Source organism: Helicoverpa armigera, chromosome 31 (assembly GCF_030705265.1).
Source record: "Helicoverpa armigera isolate CAAS_96S chromosome 31, ASM3070526v1, whole genome shotgun sequence".
NCBI lineage: Eukaryota > Metazoa > Arthropoda > Insecta > Lepidoptera > Noctuidae > Helicoverpa > Helicoverpa armigera.
The window spans coordinates 4,289,870-4,314,651 of record NC_087150.1 but is presented as its reverse complement, the minus strand read 5'-3'; the positions used below and the strand labels follow the sequence as shown (position 1 = coordinate 4,314,651).

The 24,782-nt window shown below is 42.9% G+C and overlaps 1 protein-coding gene across 1 annotated transcript in view; it reads left to right on the top strand.

Annotated features, from left to right (window-relative positions):
* Positions 1–24,782, top strand: part of LOC110383528 (uncharacterized) — a 68,922-nt gene that overhangs the window by 32,170 nt on the left and 11,970 nt on the right. The window contains exons 27-47 of the mRNA XM_064043183.1: positions 740–822; positions 1,942–2,040; positions 2,726–2,842; positions 3,328–3,480; positions 3,579–3,671; positions 3,770–3,862; positions 4,406–4,504; positions 5,263–5,544; positions 5,801–5,953; positions 6,740–6,892; positions 8,054–8,202; positions 8,882–9,060; positions 9,106–9,160; positions 9,328–9,589; positions 10,116–10,275; positions 13,636–13,733; positions 14,321–14,452; positions 15,753–15,944; positions 21,239–21,347; positions 22,534–22,662; positions 23,362–23,480. Of these exons, the coding sequence (XP_063899253.1) occupies positions 740–822; positions 1,942–2,040; positions 2,726–2,842; positions 3,328–3,480; positions 3,579–3,671; positions 3,770–3,862; positions 4,406–4,504; positions 5,263–5,544; positions 5,801–5,953; positions 6,740–6,892; positions 8,054–8,202; positions 8,882–9,060; positions 9,106–9,160; positions 9,328–9,589; positions 10,116–10,275; positions 13,636–13,733; positions 14,321–14,452; positions 15,753–15,944; positions 21,239–21,347; positions 22,534–22,662; positions 23,362–23,480 (2,909 nt within the window). The remainder of the gene's footprint in view (positions 1–739; positions 823–1,941; positions 2,041–2,725; positions 2,843–3,327; positions 3,481–3,578; positions 3,672–3,769; positions 3,863–4,405; positions 4,505–5,262; positions 5,545–5,800; positions 5,954–6,739; positions 6,893–8,053; positions 8,203–8,881; positions 9,061–9,105; positions 9,161–9,327; positions 9,590–10,115; positions 10,276–13,635; positions 13,734–14,320; positions 14,453–15,752; positions 15,945–21,238; positions 21,348–22,533; positions 22,663–23,361; positions 23,481–24,782) is intronic.

The window sequence follows — 24,782 nt, the reverse complement described above, 5'->3', positions numbered from 1 at the left end:
TAAATCATATTGTGTTAACAAATTTTTCAACAAGCTTTTCCTTAGTACCAGTGACTTTTGCACCTTCTCTCTTAGCTCAATTTTTAGTTCGGAAACCTTATTCTGACCGTAGTCCATAATAAAATCAATAACACTTAAAATATAACAGAATTGCAATAAACAATAAGTTCGGCACCTACAATTCCATACTATTTGACCAGACGCATACGTGGCGCCACCCGGTGGCAGAAAAAATTTCAAAAACCCTCATTGATCTCATTCGTTAAATAACTTTGCAAGCATTTTGCCCACATGTAATAAGTGATGAAGGATTTTGTTGACTATTTCATATTTGACATTCACGAGTGTTGATTTTTATCTCAATTATATATTTTTGTACAATAAACACATAGTTGATTGAACCATGCCATACAACAACATTTTACCAAAAAAATAAACCAATCCTTGTTCTTCAGCCATATACTGGACGCAATGGTAGAGAGGTGTAAATTCGAAGGGAGGTCAATGCAAATTTTAACAAAAAAAAAATACGATATCCAAACAAAGAATTGGTCTTTTCATGGAGAGCTTGATCTTAAATCGCAAATTTTGTATTTAGACGCATATTTTTTTCTCGGATCTTATATTTTATTGTTGTGTTGTATTTTATTCGGTTTTACGAGTAAATTGAGCCTCTTTCAGCTGTATACCTCCTTACCGGTACACTGAATATTAAACTAATAATACCTATGTTTGTCAGTGGGTCACGGCGGCGCGATGTGTGCGGGAGAGGGCACGGAACAGCCCTGTACTTGTTGCTACTGCACCGTTTTTGGACATGCTGTGAGTATACTATTCATTATAACTTGCTTTTATATTATTCTGATTTATATACTGTAGCGCGTAGCGCGCTAGGGACCGGGGGACTCTTTTTACATAGAACAATTTAAAAAGTTGTTCAGCCAGGCACAAAACAACGAATAAAACCTAAGACTAAGAAGTATTTACCCTCTCTTCAATACCTAGGTTACCGTGGAGTTTCATCTAAATCATTTTAGCTGTTAGCGCGTAAAAGAGTAATAAACATACTAACCAACAAACTACATACAAACTTTCAAATTTATTATCCTCTGTTACCCACAATTTCACCCGCGTCCCAACAAGCAAAAAAATGGAATCACCCCCTTGCGCTATACAAATTCAACAATAGGGTATTTTAGTCTAGATGAGAAAAAAATTAAAAGTGTATTACAATGATTGTTTAGAGGAAAAGCAATCGGGAAATGTTAGTTTCACTTCGTAAGGTACATAAATATATTTTTTATTGCAGTTTAAAGTTTTTAGGTTTTTTTATCTGTCTTTGAACACTACGAAATGTCGCCGCCATGCTAATGACGTCATTACGGTAGTAAACAACTTTTAACCAAGTGTTTCTCATATTTATATCCACCGGTACTTGAATCCATAATTTTTCTGGTGTTTTTACACTAGTGTTCTCACATTCAGAAACAACACACCAACGATACGGAGCATAATTACTCATTATTAAAATTTTCAATACATATCAAAATATGTATTACTGACAGCTGTAGTTTGTTTACTAACGTAATGACGTCATGACCAAAAAACAATCATGGCGTCCGTTGTGTGCCGCGTTTTCGCGAAATACGCGCAAAATTTGAAATAATGATAAAACAATTAATTTATATTCGTACATAACGTGAGAAAAAAAAAATATTTTTAATATTTTAGAGATATATTAAGACTAAAGAATTTACTTAAGATATATTTCAAAAATGCATGTAATACCCTATTGCCAATGATACAATATATACAGTAAAATGTTTATGGTCTCGTTTGAAAGCTTATACTTTTAGCTATAAATTGAGGTGTTTGCACGTGAAGAACTAACAAACACACGCATAGTCACAAACCTTTACAGTATTATCTTGTTATTTCCAGCCGCCATTAACAACGCCTGTGCCTAGAAACTTCAACGAGACGAGAGAACGACTAAGATCTATACTGAACAAGAAGAAACAGCAGTGCAAGAGTGCTAATGTAAGTAGCTTGTCTTTATTTGGCTAGGCGGATGAGGGAATTCTGACTATAAAGTCCAGGTTTCCGAGGTGTTTTCCTTCAAGTTTACTCAATCATAGCCGTTTTCCGCGTCCCGTGGGAATTAATACCGTACGTACGGGGATAAAATAAAATATAGCATTACTAGAGAAAAGTATAGTGAAATAATTTTTAAAATCATCCCATTAATTTTTGAGTTTATCCATTTCAAACAAAAGTACAAATTTTTCCTCTTTAAAATATTAGTATTGATTGATGTCCAAGATATACATAGTTGGGTATGACAAATACCTTTCCCACATGGTTGGTTAGCCCCAATGTAAGCTATTGATAAGCTACATAACTGATAAACATTAATCGTCATACCACAAAAACTTTTAGACGTCAGTTTAAGACTTGTCTAAAAAAATGTCAGATTATGACGTTCACATATGATTCATTTTGCAGCTTTTTTAGACGAGTGTTCAACAGATGTTTACGTTTTGTAGTAAGGCTGTATGTAATTACATAATAGTATATTTTTAAATACAGATATTTAACACCACAGCCAGCCAGTAAAAATGCTCATCACACAAATGTTGCAATTACCGGGAATCAAATCCTTTTCGTCACGGTGACCATTGCATCAACCAGGCTGTCGTACCTTAATATCTTGATTTGTTTACAGGGTGAACAACCAGAGCAGCCGGCTGTGACGAAGGCGTCTGTGGTGGCGACGCCGCCGAGCGAGCCGCCCGCCGCGCCCAAGCCCGCCAAGCCGCCCGTGCTCGCGCCGAAACCACCCGTCAGTTATACATATACTTCATTATCTCTGCCTAGCCTTTTCGCAACTATGTTGGGGCCATAGTCTGCCTAGCTGTTATCCAAGCAGCATTTATATATTTTATATTTATTCATTCACTTCAGACAACTAGGGCCCATAGAAAATACAATACACAAATAATAATTAACATTACTATAATTAGAAACTAATACAAATTAAAATCTAAGTGTAGCATTGATTGACACCTGTGTAAAAAAAAGCTTTAGTGATTTTCTTATACAATAATCTGTATTAACAGGCTATGTAAAGACTGTATAACTTATATCTTACTGGTGTCGGCTGTCAGTCTAACGAGATGCAGCTGAATACCAGTGTTTTATAGATCGAATTTTTGTCTTCAATTCTTTCCCTTCCACAGACTTCAGAATATACTTTCAAGTGATCTTCTGACAAAGTGACAGCTGTTTTCTTTTACAGTATAATTAATTTATAAATTATTTTTGCAGGCATTACCAAAAACCCAGCCTCCGAACTTGACCCCAGCTCAAGTGCAACAAAAGCGACAGTCCATAGACACGCAACAGAGACAACTTGCCGACAAGATGGCGCGGATGGCTGTCTCTGACAGGCCCGCTGTTGCTGCTCAAGCTAAACCTAAGGTATTTGATATATAGCTAGACTACTAGCTGCTATACTACTAGCTGCTATACTACTTCCCGCACATGGATAACATAACCCAGTGCAACAAAAGCGACAGTCCATAGACACGCAACAGAGACAACTTGCCGACAAGATGGCGCGGATGGCTGTCTCTGACAGGCCCGCTGTTGCTGCTCAAGCTAAACCTAAGGTATTTGATATATAGCTAGACTACTAGCTGCTATACTACTAGCTGCTATACTACTTCCCGCACATGGATAACATAACCCAGTGCAACAAAAGCGACAGTCCATAGACACGCAACAGAGACAACTTGCCGACAAGATGGCGCGGATGGCTGTCTCTGACAGGCCCGCTGTTGCTGCTCAAGCTAAACCTAAGGTATTTATATTATTTGCCTAGTCTCCATCCTCCGAGCCTTTTTCCCAATCATGTTGGGGTCGGCTTCCAGTCTAACCGGATTCAGCTGAGTACCAGTGCTTTACAAGAAGCGACTGCCTATCTGACCTCCTCAACCCAGTTACCCGGGCAACCCTATATCCCATGGAAAAACTGGTTGTCTAATTGGGTTCTGACTACCCGTAACGACTGTCAAAGATGTTCAATGACAGCCGGGACTTACAGTTTAACGTGCTATCCGAAATACAGTCATTGGTGTCTAAGAGATACTTAGATAGTGCAATCCTTGCAAGTACCAATGCAGCTTAAAAAAGTTACATTGGTACTTAACTGACGCGGAATCGATCCAACGTTGTTTCTTTGTCTACTAGCCCACCACGACCTCCCTTCATGACTTTTCTGTATCTTTTTTTTCTTAGCTGAATTGTCCCACTGCTGAGCAAAGGCCTACCCATTTTGTCTCCACACGTCTCAATCCTATTCTGTACCTACCTTTTTTAACTAAATAAATGGTAATTGTTTCAGGCTCTGCAACGCACGGTACCGATTCAAGTGAACGTGCCTCCTGGGTTGAAAACCGAAGGGAAAGTCAACCCCAACGCTATGGAGCAAATACGGTTACAGGTAATTAATATGCTTATGGGCCGATTATTATAAAGCACTAGCAGGCGCAGCGTAGGACGTCCACAAACAAGGTGGACAGACGACCTTATGTCGGTCGCCGTCGACGCTGGATGCAGGTCGCCTCCAACAGGTATCTGTGCAGATCTAAGGGGGAGGCCTATGTTCAGCAGTGGACGTCCGCCGGCTGAGATGATGATGATGATGATAGGCAGATTATTCCATCATCAGTTAACTTACATGTCAGGAATAAATATCAATTTGATTCAAAATTTTGACGTTCATTAGTGCTTGTAAAGCCTAAATGAAATAAATGATTTGACTTTGAATCTGAATGAAAACAGAACTTCAGAACTTCAAAAGTTATCTGGCGACTGAAAAATCGCTATGTAATGTTCTAGAATAAATAGTAGCCTATAAAATTTCTCCATATATAATTATTCCTGAGTCATCATCGGAGGATGATGACTCAGGAATAATTAATCCTGAGTGTAACGCGTTTAAAAAAACACATTTTTCGCCTTTGTAATAATGTCTAGATGTGATTTATTCTCATAAATAGAAGCCTCCTAATCAGTTTTTTTTTCCCATTAACGTTAAGGATTCAAATATTTCGTCTGAATTTGTGAGGTGGTTGTATCGTGTCGCTATAAAATCAATAAAAAAGAATATTTCTTAAATCGATATAAACTGGAGTATATTTTTTGCCTTATCACTCGAATTACCTGAATTCGAAATTTTAAAAGTTATCTCTATTACAGCAATTAAAACAACAGCAGCAACAGCAACAAGCCCAACTACAACAGCAACAGCAACAAACTCAGCAGCCTCAACAACCCCAACAACCGGCCCCACAACCTGTCCAACAGCCTGCCCAACCAACTCAGCAGTCTCAGCAGCCTGTCCAACAGTCTCAGCAGACTCAGCAGGCCCAACAACAGAAGAAGCCGGAGCCGATATACGATCTGCCTATACACAACAAGCCGACGTTGACTCCGCAACAACAGCAACAGATTAGACAACAGCAACAGATGAGGCAGCAGGTATGTTGTAGTTATACTCAGCAGTCTCCGCAGACTCAGCACACTGTGCAGGGTCAGCAAGCTCAGCACTCTTAGCAGCCAACTCAACAGACTTAGCAGTCTCAGCGGACTCAGCAGCTTGTCCAACCAACTCAGCAGCCTTTTCAACAAACTCAGCAGTTATTGTCCAACATACTCAGCAACCTATCCAACCAACTCAGCAGTCTCTGCAGACTCAGCAGAGAATGTCTAACATACTCAGCAGCATGTCCAATAGACTAAGCAGCCTGTCCAACAGTCTCAGCAGTCTCAGCAGCCTCAACAACAGAAGAAGCCGGAGCCGATATACGATCTGCCTATACACAACAAGCCGACGTTGACTCCGCAACAACAGCAACAGATTAGACAACAGCAACAGATGAGGCAGCAGGTATGTTGTAGTTATACTCAGCAGTATCAGCAGCCAACTTAGCAGACTCAGCGGCCTCTCCAATAGTCTCAGCAGACTCAGCAGACTGTCCAACAAACTCAGTAGTCACAGCAGACTCGGCAGTCTGTCTAACAGACTCAGCAGCTTGTCCTACCAACTCAGCAGACTCAGCAGCCTGTCCTACATACTCAGCAGGGTCAGTAGACTCAGCAGTCACAGCAGACTCGGCAATCTCAGACTCAGCAGCCTGTCCAACAGTCTTAGCAATCTATCCAATGGACTCAGCAGCATGTCTCAGCAGACTCATCAGTCTGTCTAACAGACTCAGCAATCTCAGCAGCCTGTCCTAAAGACTCAGTAGGGTCAGTAGACTCAGCAATTTCAGCAGACTCAGCAGCCTGTCTAACAGTCTCAGCAGTCTATCTAACAGTCTCAGCAGTCTATCCAATAGACTCAGCAGCCTGTACAACAGACGCCAGTCATCTCAGCCGTCTTAGAAATCTCAGCAGACTCAGCAGTGTCAGCAAGTTCAGCACTCTCAGCAGCCAACACAGCAGACTTAGCAGTCTCAGTAGACTCAGCAATCTCAGCAGTCTCAGGGTTTTTAATAGACTGCTATTAAAAACTTGACTTTTGATATCTCTGCGAATAAATATTTTCATTTAATTTCATTTCATTGCTGAGAGATTGTTACTGTTTCAGTTTCAAAATATTCGCAAGTTTCAAGGCATACGAAGAAACATATCAACAACAATTTAAGTACTAACCACTACCATCCTTCCACAGATAATCCAACAGAAGCTACAACAGCAACAGCAACTTCAACAACAGAATCAGCTCGCGCAACAACAACACCAACAGCACACTCAACAACTGCGAGCTCAGCAGGCAGCGCACCAGGCTCAACAAGCTCAGCAGGCTCAGCAGGCTCAACAACAGGTTTGCTGAAAGATATTTTGTTCTATAGGTACAGTAGACTGCACATCAGTGGTAACTGCCATGCACCTTAACTCAATAGTAATAAGTACGATTTTCCTATAAAACTGTTACCACTGACCTGAAGTTGACTGTGATGTCCTCCTAGCCGATTATCGGCTACGGCGGCTGTTCTCATTTAAGGAGATCAGCCAATTGCGCAGGACATATTATAGTGCACAAGCATTTGCGCAGACGCAGGTGCACTCCCTATTCCTTCACTCTCATAATCCGATGGGACGGCAATCCGACACGACCGGAGAGAGATCAGGCGCAGGACCGACATTTACGTGCTCTCCGATGCACGGGTGTATCAATCACCAACTTCCAGGCTCCGGGCTGCTTTGTGAAAGTCTTCTAAAACCCACAAAGCGATTTCGGCCCGACTCGGGAATCGAACCCGAGACCTCGTGCTCAGCAGCCGCACTTGCGACAGCTAGACCAACGAGGCAGTTAACTGTACTAAAATACAAAAACAAAAACTGAACAAAACACAAACTGAAACTGAACGAAACAAAAACTGTACAAGTTGACTGTACTAAAATTATAAAGAGGTAAAATTTGTAAGTTTGAATATAGTGGGTAATCTTTGGAACCGCTGGTCGGATTTCCAAAATTCTTTCACTGATAGATAGCTACAATGTTCCTGAGTTCTATAAGCTATATTTTATCCCGGTACGGGCAGTAGTTGCCACGGGATGCGGGTGAAACCGCGGGAAAACGGCTAGTTAAGAATGAGCATTACCTTTGTAAATACTCTCTTTCCTGAGGCTTAATTTTGCTAAGTTAATAATGTGACAATTGGATATCAATTCAATCTCAAGCGGCCATTCTGCTACTAACATTAGACCAACCGTATTTCGATGATATTCCATTTGGTCTAAACGGTAGTTTGCTCTACAATCATTTCGTAAATCATTTGCAGACAATATGCTTCATTATTGAATCACAGAAATGGATAAAAACGTTTATTTAAAACAAAAAATGCGGAGTGCCACATAGGTATGCTTCAATCGTAATTGAATCAGTTGGATATCAATCTTATATCGCTTTAGTAAATTTAGAGGAATTAAGGCTCTGTCGCCTTTCTTGATCACGTGTGTACAAAAATTCGTATATGAACAGGCTCAGCAAGCTCAGCAGGCTCAGCAGCAAGCTCAGCAGACTCAGCAGGCTCAACAACAGCGGCAGAGCAGAGCTCAGCAGCAGCGGAGTACTGTGTCTCTGTCTAGTAGAGATACTAGTGTGTTCTCTACTTCGTCTGGTTGCTCTGGGTAAGTTTATTTAAATCTTATTTGAAAAATTCACAACCATATTTTATAGTAATACTTAGTTTTACTTTTATTTTAAATGAGAAAAGTAATAATTATAGTACCATGCGGTTTTGGTAGTGTCCAGAGGGAACTTCTTTCCCATATCTGGTTGGGGATAAAAAGTTATATGTCCGTCTCCTGGTTCTAACCTACTTCCCCACCAATTTTCAGCTAAATCGGTTTAGCAGTGAAGTTAGTGTAACCAACACGACTTTCTTTATAAGGTTCTGTATTCAAAGTGTAAAACTAGTAATAGGGTCACCGCTATTAAACATAAGACTTCGAATGTCCTTCTGTCATCCAGTTATATAGTTTATTGAAATCTTTACAGATGTATTTCTATTGCCCTATAATATTATTGCCTAATAAATTTTATAAACACCAAATGTGATCTTTTCGCTAATGCTACTGAATTCTTTGCCCGCCAATAAAATATACATTGGTCTAGTTTTATACGTATAGAAATACAGTCTTGGGCACTTCTAGCAATGTTAAAGAAAACGTAATGTTAAAGACTGCAACTTCTAGCAATGTTAAAGAAAATGTAATGTTAAAGAGTTTTCTATTTGCATGTTTAGTTGTTTCTTTTTGAAAATAATATAGTCGTGAAAATATATCATATTTTTTTAATCTTCTACAGCGGTTCATGTTGGCGAGGTTCTCGGCCAGAAGACACGCGGGATCTAGACGCTCTTCTGCAGTACATAGAGGGACCCGCCAGACATGTCGACCGCGGCAAGAAGCGAGCCAAGAAACAGAGGCAGAAGGCCAAGAAGGTGAGTGTGACAGAAGTACTAAAGGTTCTCGGCCAGAAGACACGCGGGATCTAGACGCTCTTCTGCAGTACATAGAGGGACCCGCCAGACATGTCGACCGCGGCAAGAAGCGAGCCAAGAAACAGAGGCAGAAGGCCAAGAAGGTGAGTGTGACAGAAGTACTAAAGGTTCTCGGCCAGAAGACACGCGGGATCTAGACGCTCTTCTGCAGTACATAGAGGGACCCGCCAGACATGTCGACCGCGGCAAGAAGCGAGCCAAGAAACAGAGGCAGAAGGCCAAGAAGGTGAGTGTGACAGAAGTACTAAAGGTTCTCGGCCAGAAGACACGCGGGATCTAGACGCTCTTCTGCAGTACATAGAGGGACCCGCCAGACATGTCGACCGCGGCAAGAAGCGAGCCAAGAAACAGAGGCAGAAGGCCAAGAAGGTGAGTGTGACAGAAGTACTAAAGGTTCTCGGCCAGAAGACACGCGGGATCTAGACGCTCTTCTGCAGTACATAGAGGGACCCGCCAGACATGTCGACCGCGGCAAGAAGCGAGCCAAGAAACAGAGGCAGAAGGCCAAGAAGGTGAGTCATATTAAAGGCCTCTCTTCTGATAGGTATATACTGCCATGTTAAAAGAAGCAAAGTTTAGGACCTTCTCACAACAAGAAGGTAAGTATTAACATGTTTACAGCACCAAAGATCTCTTCCGATAAATAAAGAAGGTAAATATTATGCAAAAGAAGTAAATGTGTTGTTACAACGAAACAACAACAAATATTTTAAGCACAAAATATATTTTGCTTTAGGGACAAAGTATCCTCTATAGTTACCCTAGCAAGTTCAAAGGGAATGTTGTGAAAAAATATTATATCTTTTGTGAATTCGTGCTCGCCCCGAGACGGAAATATACCACCAGTTTGACGTATTTACTTTCAAAACGAACATCAAAGGTGCGTATTGTAACAGCACTTTCAGCAACTGCATGAAATCGGTCGTAAGCTGACAGTTGCAGTCGGCATTGAGCTTTTAAAACGTACCTTGAGAGTGCTATTCACTTCTAAAAAATTGAGGTTTTATACAGAAACTAATATTACAATATATTTTACAGATGGAATCCCGACTGATAGAAGAAAGAAACGCCGTCGTAAACGAACTCTCTCGAGCTCGACGCGAACTGGACGCCTTACACGTCGCTCACCACGCAGCCAAGCGACGCCTCGACACTACGCGAGCGTTACTGCACGCGCATACCAAGCCTAAACGTAAGGGTAAGTTATCATCCGCCTAGCCGCTTCCCTAGTGTGTTGGGGTCGGCTTCCAGTCTAACTGGACGCCTTACACGTCGCCGCCAAGCGACGCCTCGACACTACACGAGCGTTACTGCACGCGCATACCAAGCCTAAACGTAAGGGTAAGTTATCATCCGCCTAGCCGCTTCCCTAGTGTGTTGGGGTCGGCTTCCAGTCTAACTGGACGCCTTACACGTCGCCGCCAAGCGACGCCTCGACACTACACGAGCGTTACTGCACGCGCATACCAAGCCTAAACGTAAGGGTAAGTTATCATCCGCCTAGCCGCTTCCCTAGTGTGTTGGGGTCGGCTTCCAGTCTAACTGGACGCCTTACACGTCGCCGCCAAGCGACGCCTCGACACTACACGAGCGTTACTGCACGCGCATACCAAGCCTAAACGTAAGGGTAAGTTATCATCCGCCTAGCCGCTTCCCTGTGTGTTGGGGTCGGCTTCCAGTCTAACTGGACGCCTTACACGTCGCCGCCAAGCGACGCCTCGACACTACACGAGCGTTACTGCACGCGCATACCAAGCCTAAACGTAAGGGTAAGTTATCATCCGCCTAGCCGCTTCCCTAGTGTTGGGGTCGGCTTCCAGTCTAACTGGACGCCTTACACGTCGCCGCCAAGCGACGCCTCGACACTACACGAGCGTTACTGCACGCGCATACCAAGCCTAAACGTAAGGGTAAGTTATCATCCGCCTAGCCGCTTCCCTAGTGTGTTGGGGTCGGCTTCCAGTCTAACTGGACGCCTTACACGTCGCCGCCAAGCGACGCCTCGACACTACACGAGCGTTACTGCACGCGCATACCAAGCCTAAACGTAAGGGTAAGTTATCATCCGCCTAGCCGCTTCCCTAGTGTGTTGGGGTCGGCTTCCAGTCTAACTGGACGCCTTACACGTCGCCGCCAAGCGACGCCTCGACACTACACGAGCGTTACTGCACGCGCATACCAAGCCTAAACGTAAGGGTAAGTTATCATCCGCCTAGCCGCTTCCCTAGTGTGTTGGGGTCGGCTTCCAGTCTAACTGGACGCCTTACACGTCGCCGCCAAGCGACGCCTCGACACTACACGAGCGTTACTGCACGCGCATACCAAGCCTAAACGTAAGGGTAAGTTATCATCCGCCTAGCCGCTTCCCTAGTGTGTTGGGGTCGGCTTCCAGTCTAACTGGACGCCTTACACGTCGCCGCCAAGCGACGCCTCGACACTACACGAGCGTTACTGCACGCGCATACCAAGCCTAAACGTAAGGGTAAGTTATCATCCGCCTAGCCGCTTCCCTAGTGTGTTGGGGTCGGCTTCCAGTCTAACTGGACGCCTTACACGTCGCCGCCAAGCGACGCCTCGACACTACACGAGCGTTACTGCACGCGCATACCAAGCCTAAACGTAAGGGTAAGTTATCATCCGCCTAGCCGCTTCCCTAGTGTTGGGGTCGGCTTCCAGTCTAACTGGACGCCTTACACGTCGCCGCCAAGCGACGCCTCGACACTACACGAGCGTTACTGCACGCGCATACCAAGCCTAAACGTAAGGGTAAGTTATCATCCGCCTAGCCGCTTCCCTAGTGTTGGGGTCGGCTTCCAGTCTAACTGGACGCCTTACACGTCGCCGCCAAGCGACGCCTCGACACTACACGAGCGTTACTGCACGCGCATACCAAGCCTAAACGTAAGGGTAAGTTATCATCCGCCTAGCCGCTTCCCTAGTGTTGGGGTCGGCTTCCAGTCTAACTGGACGCCTTACACGTCGCCGCCAAGCGACGCCTCGACACTACACGAGCGTTACTGCACGCGCATACCAAGCCTAAACGTAAGGGTAAGTTATCATCCGCCTAGCCGCTTCCCTGGTGTGTTGGGGTCGGCTTCCAGTCTAACTGGACGCCTTACACGTCGCCGCCAAGCGACGCCTCGACACTACACGAGCGTTACTGCACGCGCATACCAAGCCTAAACGTAAGGGTAAGTTATCATCCGCCTAGCCGCTTCCCTAGTGTGTTGGGGTCGGCTTCCAGTCTAACTGGACGCCTTACACGTCGCTCACCACGCAGCCAAGCGACGCCTCGACACTACACGAGCGTTACTGCACGCGCATACCAAGCCTAAACGTAAGGGTAAGTTATCATCCGCCTAGCCGCTTCCCTAGTGTGTTGGGGTCGGCTTCCAGTCTAACTGGACGCCTTACACGTCGCCGCCAAGCGACGCCTCGACACTACACGAGCGTTACTGCACGCGCATACCAAGCCTAAACGTAAGGGTAAGTTATCATCCGCCTAGCCGCTTCCCTAGTGTGTTGGGGTCGGCTTCCAGTCTAACTGGACGCCTTACACGTCGCCGCCAAGCGACGCCTCGACACTACACGAGCGTTACTGCACGCGCATACCAAGCCTAAACGTAAGGGTAAGTTATCATCCGCCTAGCCGCTTCCCTAGTGTGTTGGGGTCGGCTTCCAGTCTAACTGGACGCCTTACACGTCGCCGCCAAGCGACGCCTCGACACTACACGAGCGTTACTGCACGCGCATACCAAGCCTAAACGTAAGGGTAAGTTATCATCCGCCTAGCCGCTTCCCTAGTGTGTTGGGGTCGGCTTCCAGTCTAACTGGACGCCTTACACGTCGCCGCCAAGCGACGCCTCGACACTACACGAGCGTTACTGCACGCGCATACCAAGCCTAAACGTAAGGGTAAGTTATCATCCGCCTAGCCGCTTCCCTAGTGTGTTGGGGTCGGCTTCCAGTCTAACTGGATGCAGCTGAGAGTACCTGACCAGTACTTTACAAGGAGCGACTACCTTTCTGAACTTCTCAACCCAGTTACCCGGGTAACCCAATACATACTCTTGGTAAGACTAGTTGTCAGATCTCGTGGCTTCTAACTACTCACAACGCCTGCCAAAGATGTTCAAATGACAGCGAGACTCACCAATTTAACGTGCCTTCCGAAACACACTCATTGGTATATAAATGCTACTACACACATGCCGGTGGCAATGCCGCCGGTTTCATACAAGCGGCACAAAATCGTTTTTTTTGGTTGGTTGGTCGTGCGTCTTTGTGCGGCAAAGCCGGTGGCTCGGCCGGGGGCCATGCACTGTGTGTAGTAGCCTTTAGACACCAATGACTGTGTTTCGGATGGCACGAGCCTTTAGATATACTTAGAAAGTACAAACAAACTTAGAAAAGATGCATTGGTACTTGCCTGACTTAGAAACGAACCCACGAGCTCATACTTAAGAGTTTGGTTCTTTGCCCACTAGGCCAGCACGACCTTTTTTTTGTACTACTGTATAATATTACTTTTTACTAAAGAAATATTGTACTTTTCTAGGTAAAAAGCAGAAGCTAAACCCGGCTCAGCAGGCTAAAGTGCAGCTCGTAGCGGAACAGCTAGGAGAACTGACCACACTCATGAACACCACTTCTAAGGTAAGTATGAGTTTGTAAAACTTGGGTGTGGAAGGTGATGTATGGAAAATTGTGTCGAAAGGTTTGGTGTATTTAACTGTTTAGGACAGATTGAGCGTGAACAAGGTATAAACTTGAAATCGCAGAACTCGACCATATGTCTTAACTTGAATCGTGTGGGAATTACTTTTTGTTTGAAGGCGCTAACCACAAGAATTTGAAAAAAATATTTCAGTGTTACATAGCCCGTATATAGAAGGCTAAACAACTTTTTGTTCGAGTGTGCGAAGTTGTTCCACACGGGTAACACCGCTGGTGGAAAATAGTTGAACATAAAAATGACTTCTTAGTTCATGTATAAATGTAAGAGTATGTTTCTAATAATTTGACGATAAAATTGCTGACCTGGTTGTGATGCTTGGCCTCCTCAATCCAGTTACAAGAGTAGCCGTAGATAGGGTCGCCGTAGGGTAAAGGTAGGATAGTTGTCTCTATCTATACTTAACAAAGGCTATTTAGTATCCGTTTTTGGTAAAAAGTTTCCCTTTGACGCAGTTGGAATCGGGAGAAACAGCTATAGTCATAAAATTCTTCGATTATTTTCACAGGAAATGGCAGCAGCCGAGAAGCAGGTGCTAGACTTCTCGCGACGGCTGCAGAACTGCGAGCGACAGCTGGCCGAGTCCCGCGCCGTGCAGGGCAAGCCCGACCGCCCCGACAGGCCACCGCAGCAGGCACAAGTAAGATACATATACTCTTTATTATGTACACCAATTCAAATCGGGTATAATTTAGACGGCCACCAAAAATATTTTTAATACTCTAAGCCTAACCAAATAAACTTCTCAAAAAAAAAAATCAATTGATTTTATCATGAGGGCCCTACACTATATTACGATCCAAAATAAATGCCATTAAAATTCCATCTTCGTGTCGGATTGTCGTCGCGCTATGACAGTGAAGGAATAGTGAGTGCACCTGTGTGCAAGCAAATGTGCATAAACTATAATATTATGTCTTACGCAGCTGACTGATCTCCTTAAATGAGAACAGCCGTCTTGGCCGAAATAGGCCGTGGACGCCTTTAATTAAAATACAACAAAAATAAAACTAGAGATTTTGAAGTCTGTGACACACTGGGCGGTCATCATCCTCCGAGCCTTTTTTTCCTACTATGTTGGGGTCGGGTGTGCCACAAGGAGCGATTGCCTATCTGACCTCAACTCAGTCGGGCAAGCCAATACCCCTTGGTTAGACTGGTGTCAGACTTACTGGCTTCTGACTTCCCCTTTTTACCCGTCTTGTCGCTAAAAACGATCTCTTACAAACAACCTTTAAGTATAATAATATGACACTAAAATAAGGCATTCCGAAAGTATAAGTCATTTTAACCAACTTTAAAAAAAGAGAGAAACACGTGTTAGATAAGGCTCTATTTATATGCTGTTAAAGGTTATAATTCTGTGCTTAATTATCCTTATAAATCACGCAAAGAATTTTACGCGTTCCAAAGAAACTTTAAAAATGGTCAAAAAATCACATTTTAAATCATCTGCCCTAGCTTTTTCCAATTATGTTGGAGTCAGCTTATAATCTAACCGGTTGCAGCCGGACCCAAGCAACCTGATATCCCTTGATAAGACTGGTTGTCAGACTTTCTGACTACCTGTAACTTCTAGTAAAGATGTTCTAATGATAATCGGTACCCTACAATTTAACAATAATGACAAGACTTCGAAACACTATTTATCACGACTTGACATTTTTTCGTCATTAACGATTAATAATTAATAATTAAGCCTTTTATTTCCGAATAAACAACATGTGAACTTAAAGTTAAATATTTATATGCTACACTGAATTTAAAAAATGTTATAAAATGTCCCTTATTTCGGTGTGCCTTACGGCAAAGGCCTCCTCCAACTCTTTCCACTGCTTTCTGTCTTCTGCGATTCTTAGCCAAAGGGGGCCTAAGGTCAATTTCAGGTCGTCCTCCCATCTTCTAGCTTTGCGATTACATTTTCTTAATTTTCTTTTCAGCAGATCGACCAAGCGGCACACCAAGCGGCACTCCTAGCGAAACAACAGCAACTCCAACAACAGGCTTTACAACAACAACAACAACAACAGCTGCAACAACAACAACAGTTGCAACAACAGCGGCAGCTACAGCTGATGCAGCAACAAGCAGAGAAGCACAAGATTGACAAGCACAAGCAGAATGCTAGCTTTATCAGTGAGTTTATATCTTTATATCTAGCTAGCAACAACAACAACAACAGTTGCAACAACAGCGGCAGCTACAGCTGATGCAGCAACAAGCAGAGAAGCACAAGATTGACAAGCACAAGCAGAATGCTAGCTTTATCAGTGAGTTTATATCTTTATATCTAGCTAGCAACAACAACAACAACAGTTGCAACAACAGCGGCAGCTACAGCTGATGCAGCAACAAGCAGAGAAGCACAAGATTGACAAGCACAAGCAGAATGCTAGCTTTATCAGTGAGTTTATATCTTTATATCTAGCTAGCAACAACAACAACAACAGTTGCAACAACAGCGGCAGCTACAGCTGATGCAGCAACAAGCAGAGAAGCACAAGATTGACAAGCACAAGCAGAATGCTAGCTTTATCAGTGAGTTTATATCTTTATATCTAGCTAGCAACAACAACAACAACAGTTGCAACAACAGCGGCAGCTACAGCTGATGCAGCAACAAGCAGAGAAGCACAAGATTGACAAGCACAAGCAGAATGCTAGCTTTATCAGTGAGTTTATATCTTTATATCTAGCTAGCAACAACAACAACAACAGTTGCAACAACAGCGGCAGCTACAGCTGATGCAGCAACAAGCAGAGAAGCACAAGATTGACAAGCACAAGCAGAATGCTAGCTTTATCAGTGAGTTTATATCTTTATATCTAGCTAGCAACAACAACAACAACAGTTGCAACAACAGCGGCAGCTACAGCTGATGCAGCAACAAGCAGAGAAGCACAAGATTGACAAGCACAAGCAGAATGCTAGCTTTATCAGTGAGTTTATATCTTTATATCTAGCTAGCAACAACAACAACAACAACAGTTGCAACAACAGCGGCAGCTACAGCTGATGCAGCAACAAGCAGAGAAGCACAAGATTGACAAGCACAAGCAGAATGCTAGCTTTATCAGTGAGTTTATATCTTTATATCTAGCTAGCAACAACAACAACAACAACAGTTGCAACAACAGCGGCAGCTACAGCTGATGCAGCAACAAGCAGAGAAGCACAAGATTGACAAGCACAAGCAGAATGCTAGCTTTATCAGTGAGTTTATATCTTTATATCTAGCTAGCAACAACAACAACAACAGTTGCAACAACAGCGGCAGCTACAGCTGATGCAGCAACAAGCAGAGAAGCACAAGATTGACAAGCACAAGCAGAATGCTAGCTTTATCAGTGAGTTTATATCTTTATATCTAGCTAGCAACAACAACAACAACAGTTGCAACAACAGCGGCAGCTACAGCTGATGCAGCAACAAGCAGAGAAGCACAAGATTGACAAGCACAAGCAGAATGCTAGCTTTATCAGTGAGTTTATATCTTTATATCTAGCTAGCAACAACAACAACAACAGTTGCAACAACAGCGGCAGCTACAGCTGATGCAGCAACAAGCAGAGAAGCACAAGATTGACAAGCACAAGCAGAATGCTAGCTTTATCAGTGAGTTTATATCTTTATATCTAGCTAGCAACAACAACAACAACAGTTGCAACAACAGCGGCAGCTACAGCTGATGCAGCAACAAGCAGAGAAGCACAAGATTGACAAGCACAAGCAGAATGCTAGCTTTATCAGTGAGTTTATATCTTTATATCTAGCTAGCAACAACAACAACAACAACAGTTGCAACAACAGCGGCAGCTACAGCTGATGCAGCAACAAGCAGAGAAGCACAAGATTGACAAGCACAAGCAGAATGCTAGCTTTATCAGTGAGTTTATATCTTTATATCTAGCTAGCAACAACAACAACAACAACAGTTGCAACAACAGCGGCAGCTACAGCTGATGCAGCAACAAGCAGAGAAGCACAAGATTGACAAGCACAAGCAGAATGCTAGCTTTATCAGTGAGTTTATATCTTTATATCTAGCTAGCAACAACAACAACAACAACAGTTGCAACAACAGCGGCAGCTACAGCTGATGCAGCAACAAGCAGAGAAGCACAAGATTGACAAGCACAAGCAGAATGCTAGCTTTATCAGTGAGTTTATATCTTTATATCTAGCTAGCAACAACAACAACAACAACAGTTGCAACAACAGCGGCAGCTACAGCTGATGCAGCAACAAGCAGAGAAGCACAAGATTGACAAGCACAAGCAGAATGCTAGCTTTATCAGTGAGTTTATATCTTTATATCTAGCTAGCAACAACAACAACAACAGTTGCAACAACAGCGGCAGCTACAGCTGATGCAGCAACAAGCAGAGAAGCACAAGATTGACAAGCACAAGCAGAATGCTAGCTTTATCAGTGAGTTTATATCTTTATATCTAGCTAGCAACAACAACAACAACAGTTGCAACAACAGCGGCAGCTACAGCTGATGCAGCAACAAGCAGAGAAGCACAAGATTGACAAGCACAAGCAGAATGCTAGCTTTATCAGTGAGTTTATATCTTTATATCTAGCTAGCAACAACAACAACAACAGTTGCAACAACAGCGGCAGCTACAGCTGATGCAGCAACAAGCAGAGAAGCACAAGATTGACAAGCACAAGCAGAATGCTAGCTTTATCAGTGAGTTTATATCTTTATATCTAGCTAGCAACAACAACAACAACAGTTGCAACAACAGCGGCAGCTACAGCTGATGCAGCAACAAGCAGAGAAGCACAAGATTGACAAGCACAAGCAGAATGCTAGCTTTATCAGTGAGTTTATATCTTTATATCTAGCTAGCAACAACAACAACAACAGTTGCAACAACAGCGGCAGCTACAGCTGATGCAGCAACAAGCAGAGAAGCACAAGATTGACAAGCACAAGCAGAATGCTAGCTTTATCAGTGAGTTTATATCTTTATATCTAGCTAGCAACAACAACAACAACAGTTGCAACAACAGCGGCAGCTACAGCTGATGCAGCAACAAGCAGAGAAGCACAAGATTGACAAGCACAAGCAGAATGCTAGCTTTATCAGTGAGTTTATATCTTTATATCTAGCTAGCAACAACAACAACAACAGTTGCAACAACAGCGGCAGCTACAGCTGATGCAGCAACAAGCAGAGAAGCACAAGATTGACAAGCACAAGCAGAATGCTAGCTTTATCAGTGAGTTTATATCTTTATATCTAGCTAGCAACAACAACAACAACAACAGTTGCAACAACAGCGGCAGCTACAGCTGATGCAGCAACAAGCAGAGAAGCACAAGATTGACAAGCACAAGCAGAATGCTAGCTTTATCAGTGAGTTTATATCTTTATATCTAGCTAGCAACAACAACAACAACAACAGTTGCAACAACAGCGGCAGCTACAGCTGATGCAGCAACAAGCAGAGAAGCACAAGATTGACAAGCACAAGCAGAATGCTAGCTTTATCAGTGAGTTTATATCTTTATATCTAGCTAGCAACAACAACAACAACAACAGTTGCAACAACAGCGGCAGCTACAGCTGATGCAGCAACAAGCAGAGAAGCACAAGATTGACAAGCACAAGCAGAATGCTAGCTTTATCAGTGAGTTTATATCTTTATATCTAGCTAGCAACAACAACAACAACAGTTGCAACAACAGCGGCAGCTACAGCTGATGCAGCAACAAGCAGAGAAGCACAAGATTGACAAGCACAAGCAGAATGCTAGCTTTATCAGTGAGTTTATATCTTTATATCTAGCTAGCAACAACAACAACAACAGTTGCAACAACAGCGGCAGCTACAGCTGATGCAGCAACAAGCAGAGAAGCACAAGATTGACAAGCACAAGCAGAATGCTAGCTTTATCAGTGAGTTTATATCTTTATATCTAGCTAGCAACAACAACAACAACAGTTGCAACAACAGCGGCAGCTACAGCTGATGCAGCAACAAGCAGAGAAGCACAAGATTGACAAGCACAAGCAGAATGCTAGCTTTATCAGTGAGTTTATATCTTTATATCTAGCTAGCAACAACAACAACAACAGTTGCAACAACAGCGGCAGCTACAGCTGATGCAGCAACAAGCAGAGAAGCACAAGATTGACAAGCACAAGCAGAATGCTAGCTTTATCAGTGAGTTTATATCTTTATATCTAGCTAGCAACAACAACAACAACAGTTGCAACAACAGCGGCAGCTACAGCTGATGCAGCAACAAGCAGAGAAGCACAAGATTGACAAGCACAAGCAGAATGCTAGCTTTATCAGTGAGTTTATATCTTTATATCTAGCTAGCAACAACAACAACAACAGTTGCAACAACAGCGGCAGCTACAGCTGATGCAGCAACAAGCAGAGAAGCACAAGATTGACAAGCACAAGCAGAATGCTAGCTTTATCAGTGAGTTTATATCTTTATATCTAGCTAGCAACAACAACAACAACAACAGTTGCAACAACAGCGGCAGCTACAGCTGATGCAGCAACAAGCAGAGAAGCACAAGATTGACAAGCACAAGCAGAATGCTAGCTTTATCAGTGAGTTTATATCTTTATATCTAGCTAGCAACAACAACAACAACAGTTGCAACAACAGCGGCAGCTACAGCTGATGCAGCAACAAGCAGAGAAGCACAAGATTGACAAGCACAAGCAGAATGCTAGCTTTATCAGTGAGTTTATATCTTTATATCTAGCTAGCAACAACAACAACAACAGTTGCAACAACAGCGGCAGCTACAGCTGATGCAGCAACAAGCAGAGAAGCACAAGATTGACAAGCACAAGCAGAATGCTAGCTTTATCAGTGAGTTTATATCTTTATATCTAGCTAGCAACAACAACAACAACAACAGTTGCAACAACAGCGGCAGCTACAGCTGATGCAGCAACAAGCAGAGAAGCACAAGATTGACAAGCACAAGCAGAATGCTAGCTTTATCAGTGAGTTTATATCTTTATATCTAGCTAGCAACAACAACAACAACAGTTGCAACAACAGCGGCAGCTACAGCTGATGCAGCAACAAGCAGAGAAGCACAAGATTGACAAGCACAAGCAGAATGCTAGCTTTATCAGTGAGTTTATATCTTTATATCTAGCTAGCAACAACAACAACAACAACAGTTGCAACAACAGCGGCAGCTACAGCTGATGCAGCAACAAGCAGAGAAGCACAAGATTGACAAGCACAAGCAGAATGCTAGCTTTATCAGTGAGTTTATATCTTTATATCTAGCTAGCAACAACAACAACAACAGTTGCAACAACAGCGGCAGCTACAGCTGATGCAGCAACAAGCAGAGAAGCACAAGATTGACAAGCACAAGCAGAATGCTAGCTTTATCAGTGAGTTTATATCTTTATATCTAGCTAGCAACAACAACAACAACAACAGTTGCAACAACAGCGGCAGCTACAGCTGATGCAGCAACAAGCAGAGAAGCACAAGATTGACAAGCACAAGCAGAATGCTAGCTTTATCAGTGAGTTTGTTTACCGACTGCGCATAAAGAGGTTGTGTCTTTGTCTTTTGTGTCAGCCTGACCTGTATCTCAAATGAGAATGTATAGGTTCAAAGACATCCTAATACAAATATGTATACACCACGCAAAAATAATACACACATGTATTATTTTCAACCGCATCCCGTTGGAACTACTGCCTGTACCGGGATAAAATACAGCTTATTTTACTCGGGAAGAGTGTAGTGCCCCAACTGTGGAAAAATTCAAATCGGTTTAGTAGGCTCAAAGCTTTTATGCTACAATAATCATTATCATCTGCCTAGCTTTTTCCCAAACATGTTGGACTCTGCTTCCAATGCAACTGGGTTATCAGTGATTTACAAGGAGCGACGGCCTTGTAACTTTTCGGGTACAAAAATACAAAAAATCGAGTAATTTGTAGTTCATGTCCATAGTCCGACATGAAAAAAAAAAAAAAAAAAAGTGGTGGCCTAGTGGGCAAAGAACCAACCTCTCGAGTATGAGGGCGCGGGTTCGATTCCAGGTCAGGCAAGTACCAATGCAACTTTTCTAAGTTTGTATGTACTTTCTAAGTATATCTTAGACACCAATGACTGTGTTTCGGATGGCACGTTAAACTGTAGGTCCCGGCTGTCATTGAACATCCTTGGCAGTCGTTACGGGTAGTCAGAAGCCAGTAAGTCTGACACCAGTCTAACCAAGGGGTATCGGGTTGCCCGGGTAACTGGGTTGAGGAGGTCAGATAGGCAGTCGCTTCTTGTAAAGCACTGGTACTCAGCTGAATCCGGTTAGACTGGAAGCCGACCCCAACATAGTTTGGGAAAAAGGCTCGGAGGATGGTCCATAGTCCGATCTGGAGGCATTGGGTTGGTTTCCATGTAGCTTAGGCGTTGTTTCGTTCTTCCCTTCATTTTACCTTATTTATTTAACAGTTTATGTATACATAAAAACACAAACAAGAATGTATACACAGGCACAGCGTATCTCAAAAGAAATTTCTTCCAGCAGGCCCGTTATGGGAGAGTTAGAATAAAAGAGATAGGTATTGTATATCGTAATTAGATTTCATAAGTTACTTTCCTACATGTATTTATAACACTGTGTGGACCGAAAACAAGTCTGAAATAGATATATTGAATTGAATTATATTAGTATACTTTAATTAATTTTATTTTCATTACAGATGGACAAAACGGCGGCGGCATAGTATGCGTGAGGCGATCCCCGGGCGACGGCGCCGTGACGCTGTCGCTGCCCGGACAGCGCGACACGCCGCTAGCGCAGCTCGTGCAGAATAATAAACATGTCACTGGTGAGATTAATATTGTTGAGTATATATTACCTAGGATGCCAAAAAGTGACGTGTTATGTGACAACGTAGCTCAACCGATGAATCGATTGCTAGCTAGGTGTACTACAAAATCCGCATGATTTTGTAGTACACCTAGCTAGCAGGTGTTTTCGTGGTGATCCTTATAGCTATTTACTACAGGCAGTGTTTTTGACAGGTATGACAGGAATATCTGGTTTGCTGATGGATATTCCTACTGCCTGTCGGTGCCTGCTTCTTGCAGTATGTGTAGTAGCTATAGACTTATTTAATCAAGACAGGCTCAGTTGTTTTAAACTTATGACCTGTTTTGTCAACATAGTGGTAGAGATCTCTTGCACGTATAATAAATATTGACAATAAAAGACGTACCGATATGTATGTCTTATTGCGATGACGTTTTCGTAATACCGTGTATGTACCAATGCGTACAGTAATTTAAATAAACTTTTCTTGACGGCCCGAGGGGTTCTGGGTTCAATTCTCTGTACGGTCGACATTTGTGTGATTAGCACTTTTCTTATTGGCTGGTAATTTGGGTTGTATATACTTCTATGTATTTGTAAATATATGCGTAATTTATCACTTGTATTAACACCCATAACACAAGCTAATATAGCTTCCCATGTACCTACCATATTTAAAAGATGTTTGTTTACATATTTTTGTCTAATGTTCCAGTACTGAACGTATGCGGCGAGCAGGCAGCGCCGACACAGAAGCCGGCTGAAGGTCGCAAGCAGACGTGGGAGCAGGCACTCGCACACATCAACCAGCTGGCTAAACAGGGGAAGGAGAAGGTACGTTATCCCAATATTCTATCTATCTGTTGTTTTGCTTGCTTACTGGAGATAGAGATTTGATATTATTTGTATGGGGCTCAACATTATATCACAAAGCTCCATTAAAGTTAAAGCGTCTTTAAATCTAATGCTGTCACTTTCTTTGTGAACAAGGATAAAAAAGACAGCAATAGATTTAATGAAGCTTTAACTTTAATGGAGCTTTGTGCAACTGATAGTTATAGTTCGGCCGTTCAGAGAATGCGTTCCTGACACCTATCAGTTAGTCAGGACTAGTGATGGGCACAACATAACACTGAGTTCGTTACCGTTCCCCCAAAATAAACCGCCGCATTATTTTAAGATTATTTTCGTTTTAAATTGGCGGAATCATTTAAAATTTATATTTTAGTTATTTAAGTGGAAACCAAAAAAAGGTAATATTCATATAATAAAATCGTTTTATTTATTCTTTGTTACAAAGTTACAATCTGTATTTCTATGCAATAAAGTAAGTACATTGAATTGAATGTGCGTACAGAATGTTAATCAGACTCCGATTCGCTTGAGGAGGTGGTGTCTTCATCATCATCTTCGCCTACGTGTATATTACGTGTATATTAGGTATTATCAATAACAGAATCAATCCTGATATCTCGGTCAAAATCTTCCAAAATCAGGTTTTTAGAGCTCTACCTCACTGGGACGCCATGGCGACGTCGCCAGCGGCACAGGTCTGGCTACTTCTGGCATCCAAATGTCGCCAAGTCGAGTGGCCATGGCGTCTCGACAGTCAATTGTTTACGTCGTCGCTCAAGAAATTGCAAGCTGACTGGCGACCACATTGGCGACTGTGTGAGGGAGGTGCGCTTTACCGTGTACATTATAGTGGCTACTGTGGCCACGTCGCCAAGTTGCCACGGTAGCCAGAAGCCACATAGGGAACTGTAGCTCGTGGCCACGCCTCCAATTTGCCAAGTGAGTTAGGTTCCATACATTTCAATACTAACTGCTTGGATACGTAGCCGGCGACGTCGCCATTGGCGTCCTAATGAGGCAGGGCACTTAGTCTTAGCGCACGAAACGACAACAAATGAATATTTAGCGTCACAAAATGACGGCCCATGATGCCATTTGGGGTTACCATTTTCAACCTATATATAAAAATGCTACTTTCTTTCGCGCGTTCAGTTTGATCATAGTTTTATTTTTATATTTCATAAAAGTTATCCTATACTCCATTATTTTCAAATTCTTAAAAAGAAAAACAAAACGTATTATTTTATATTATAAGTATAACTGTATAAGAACCATCAACCA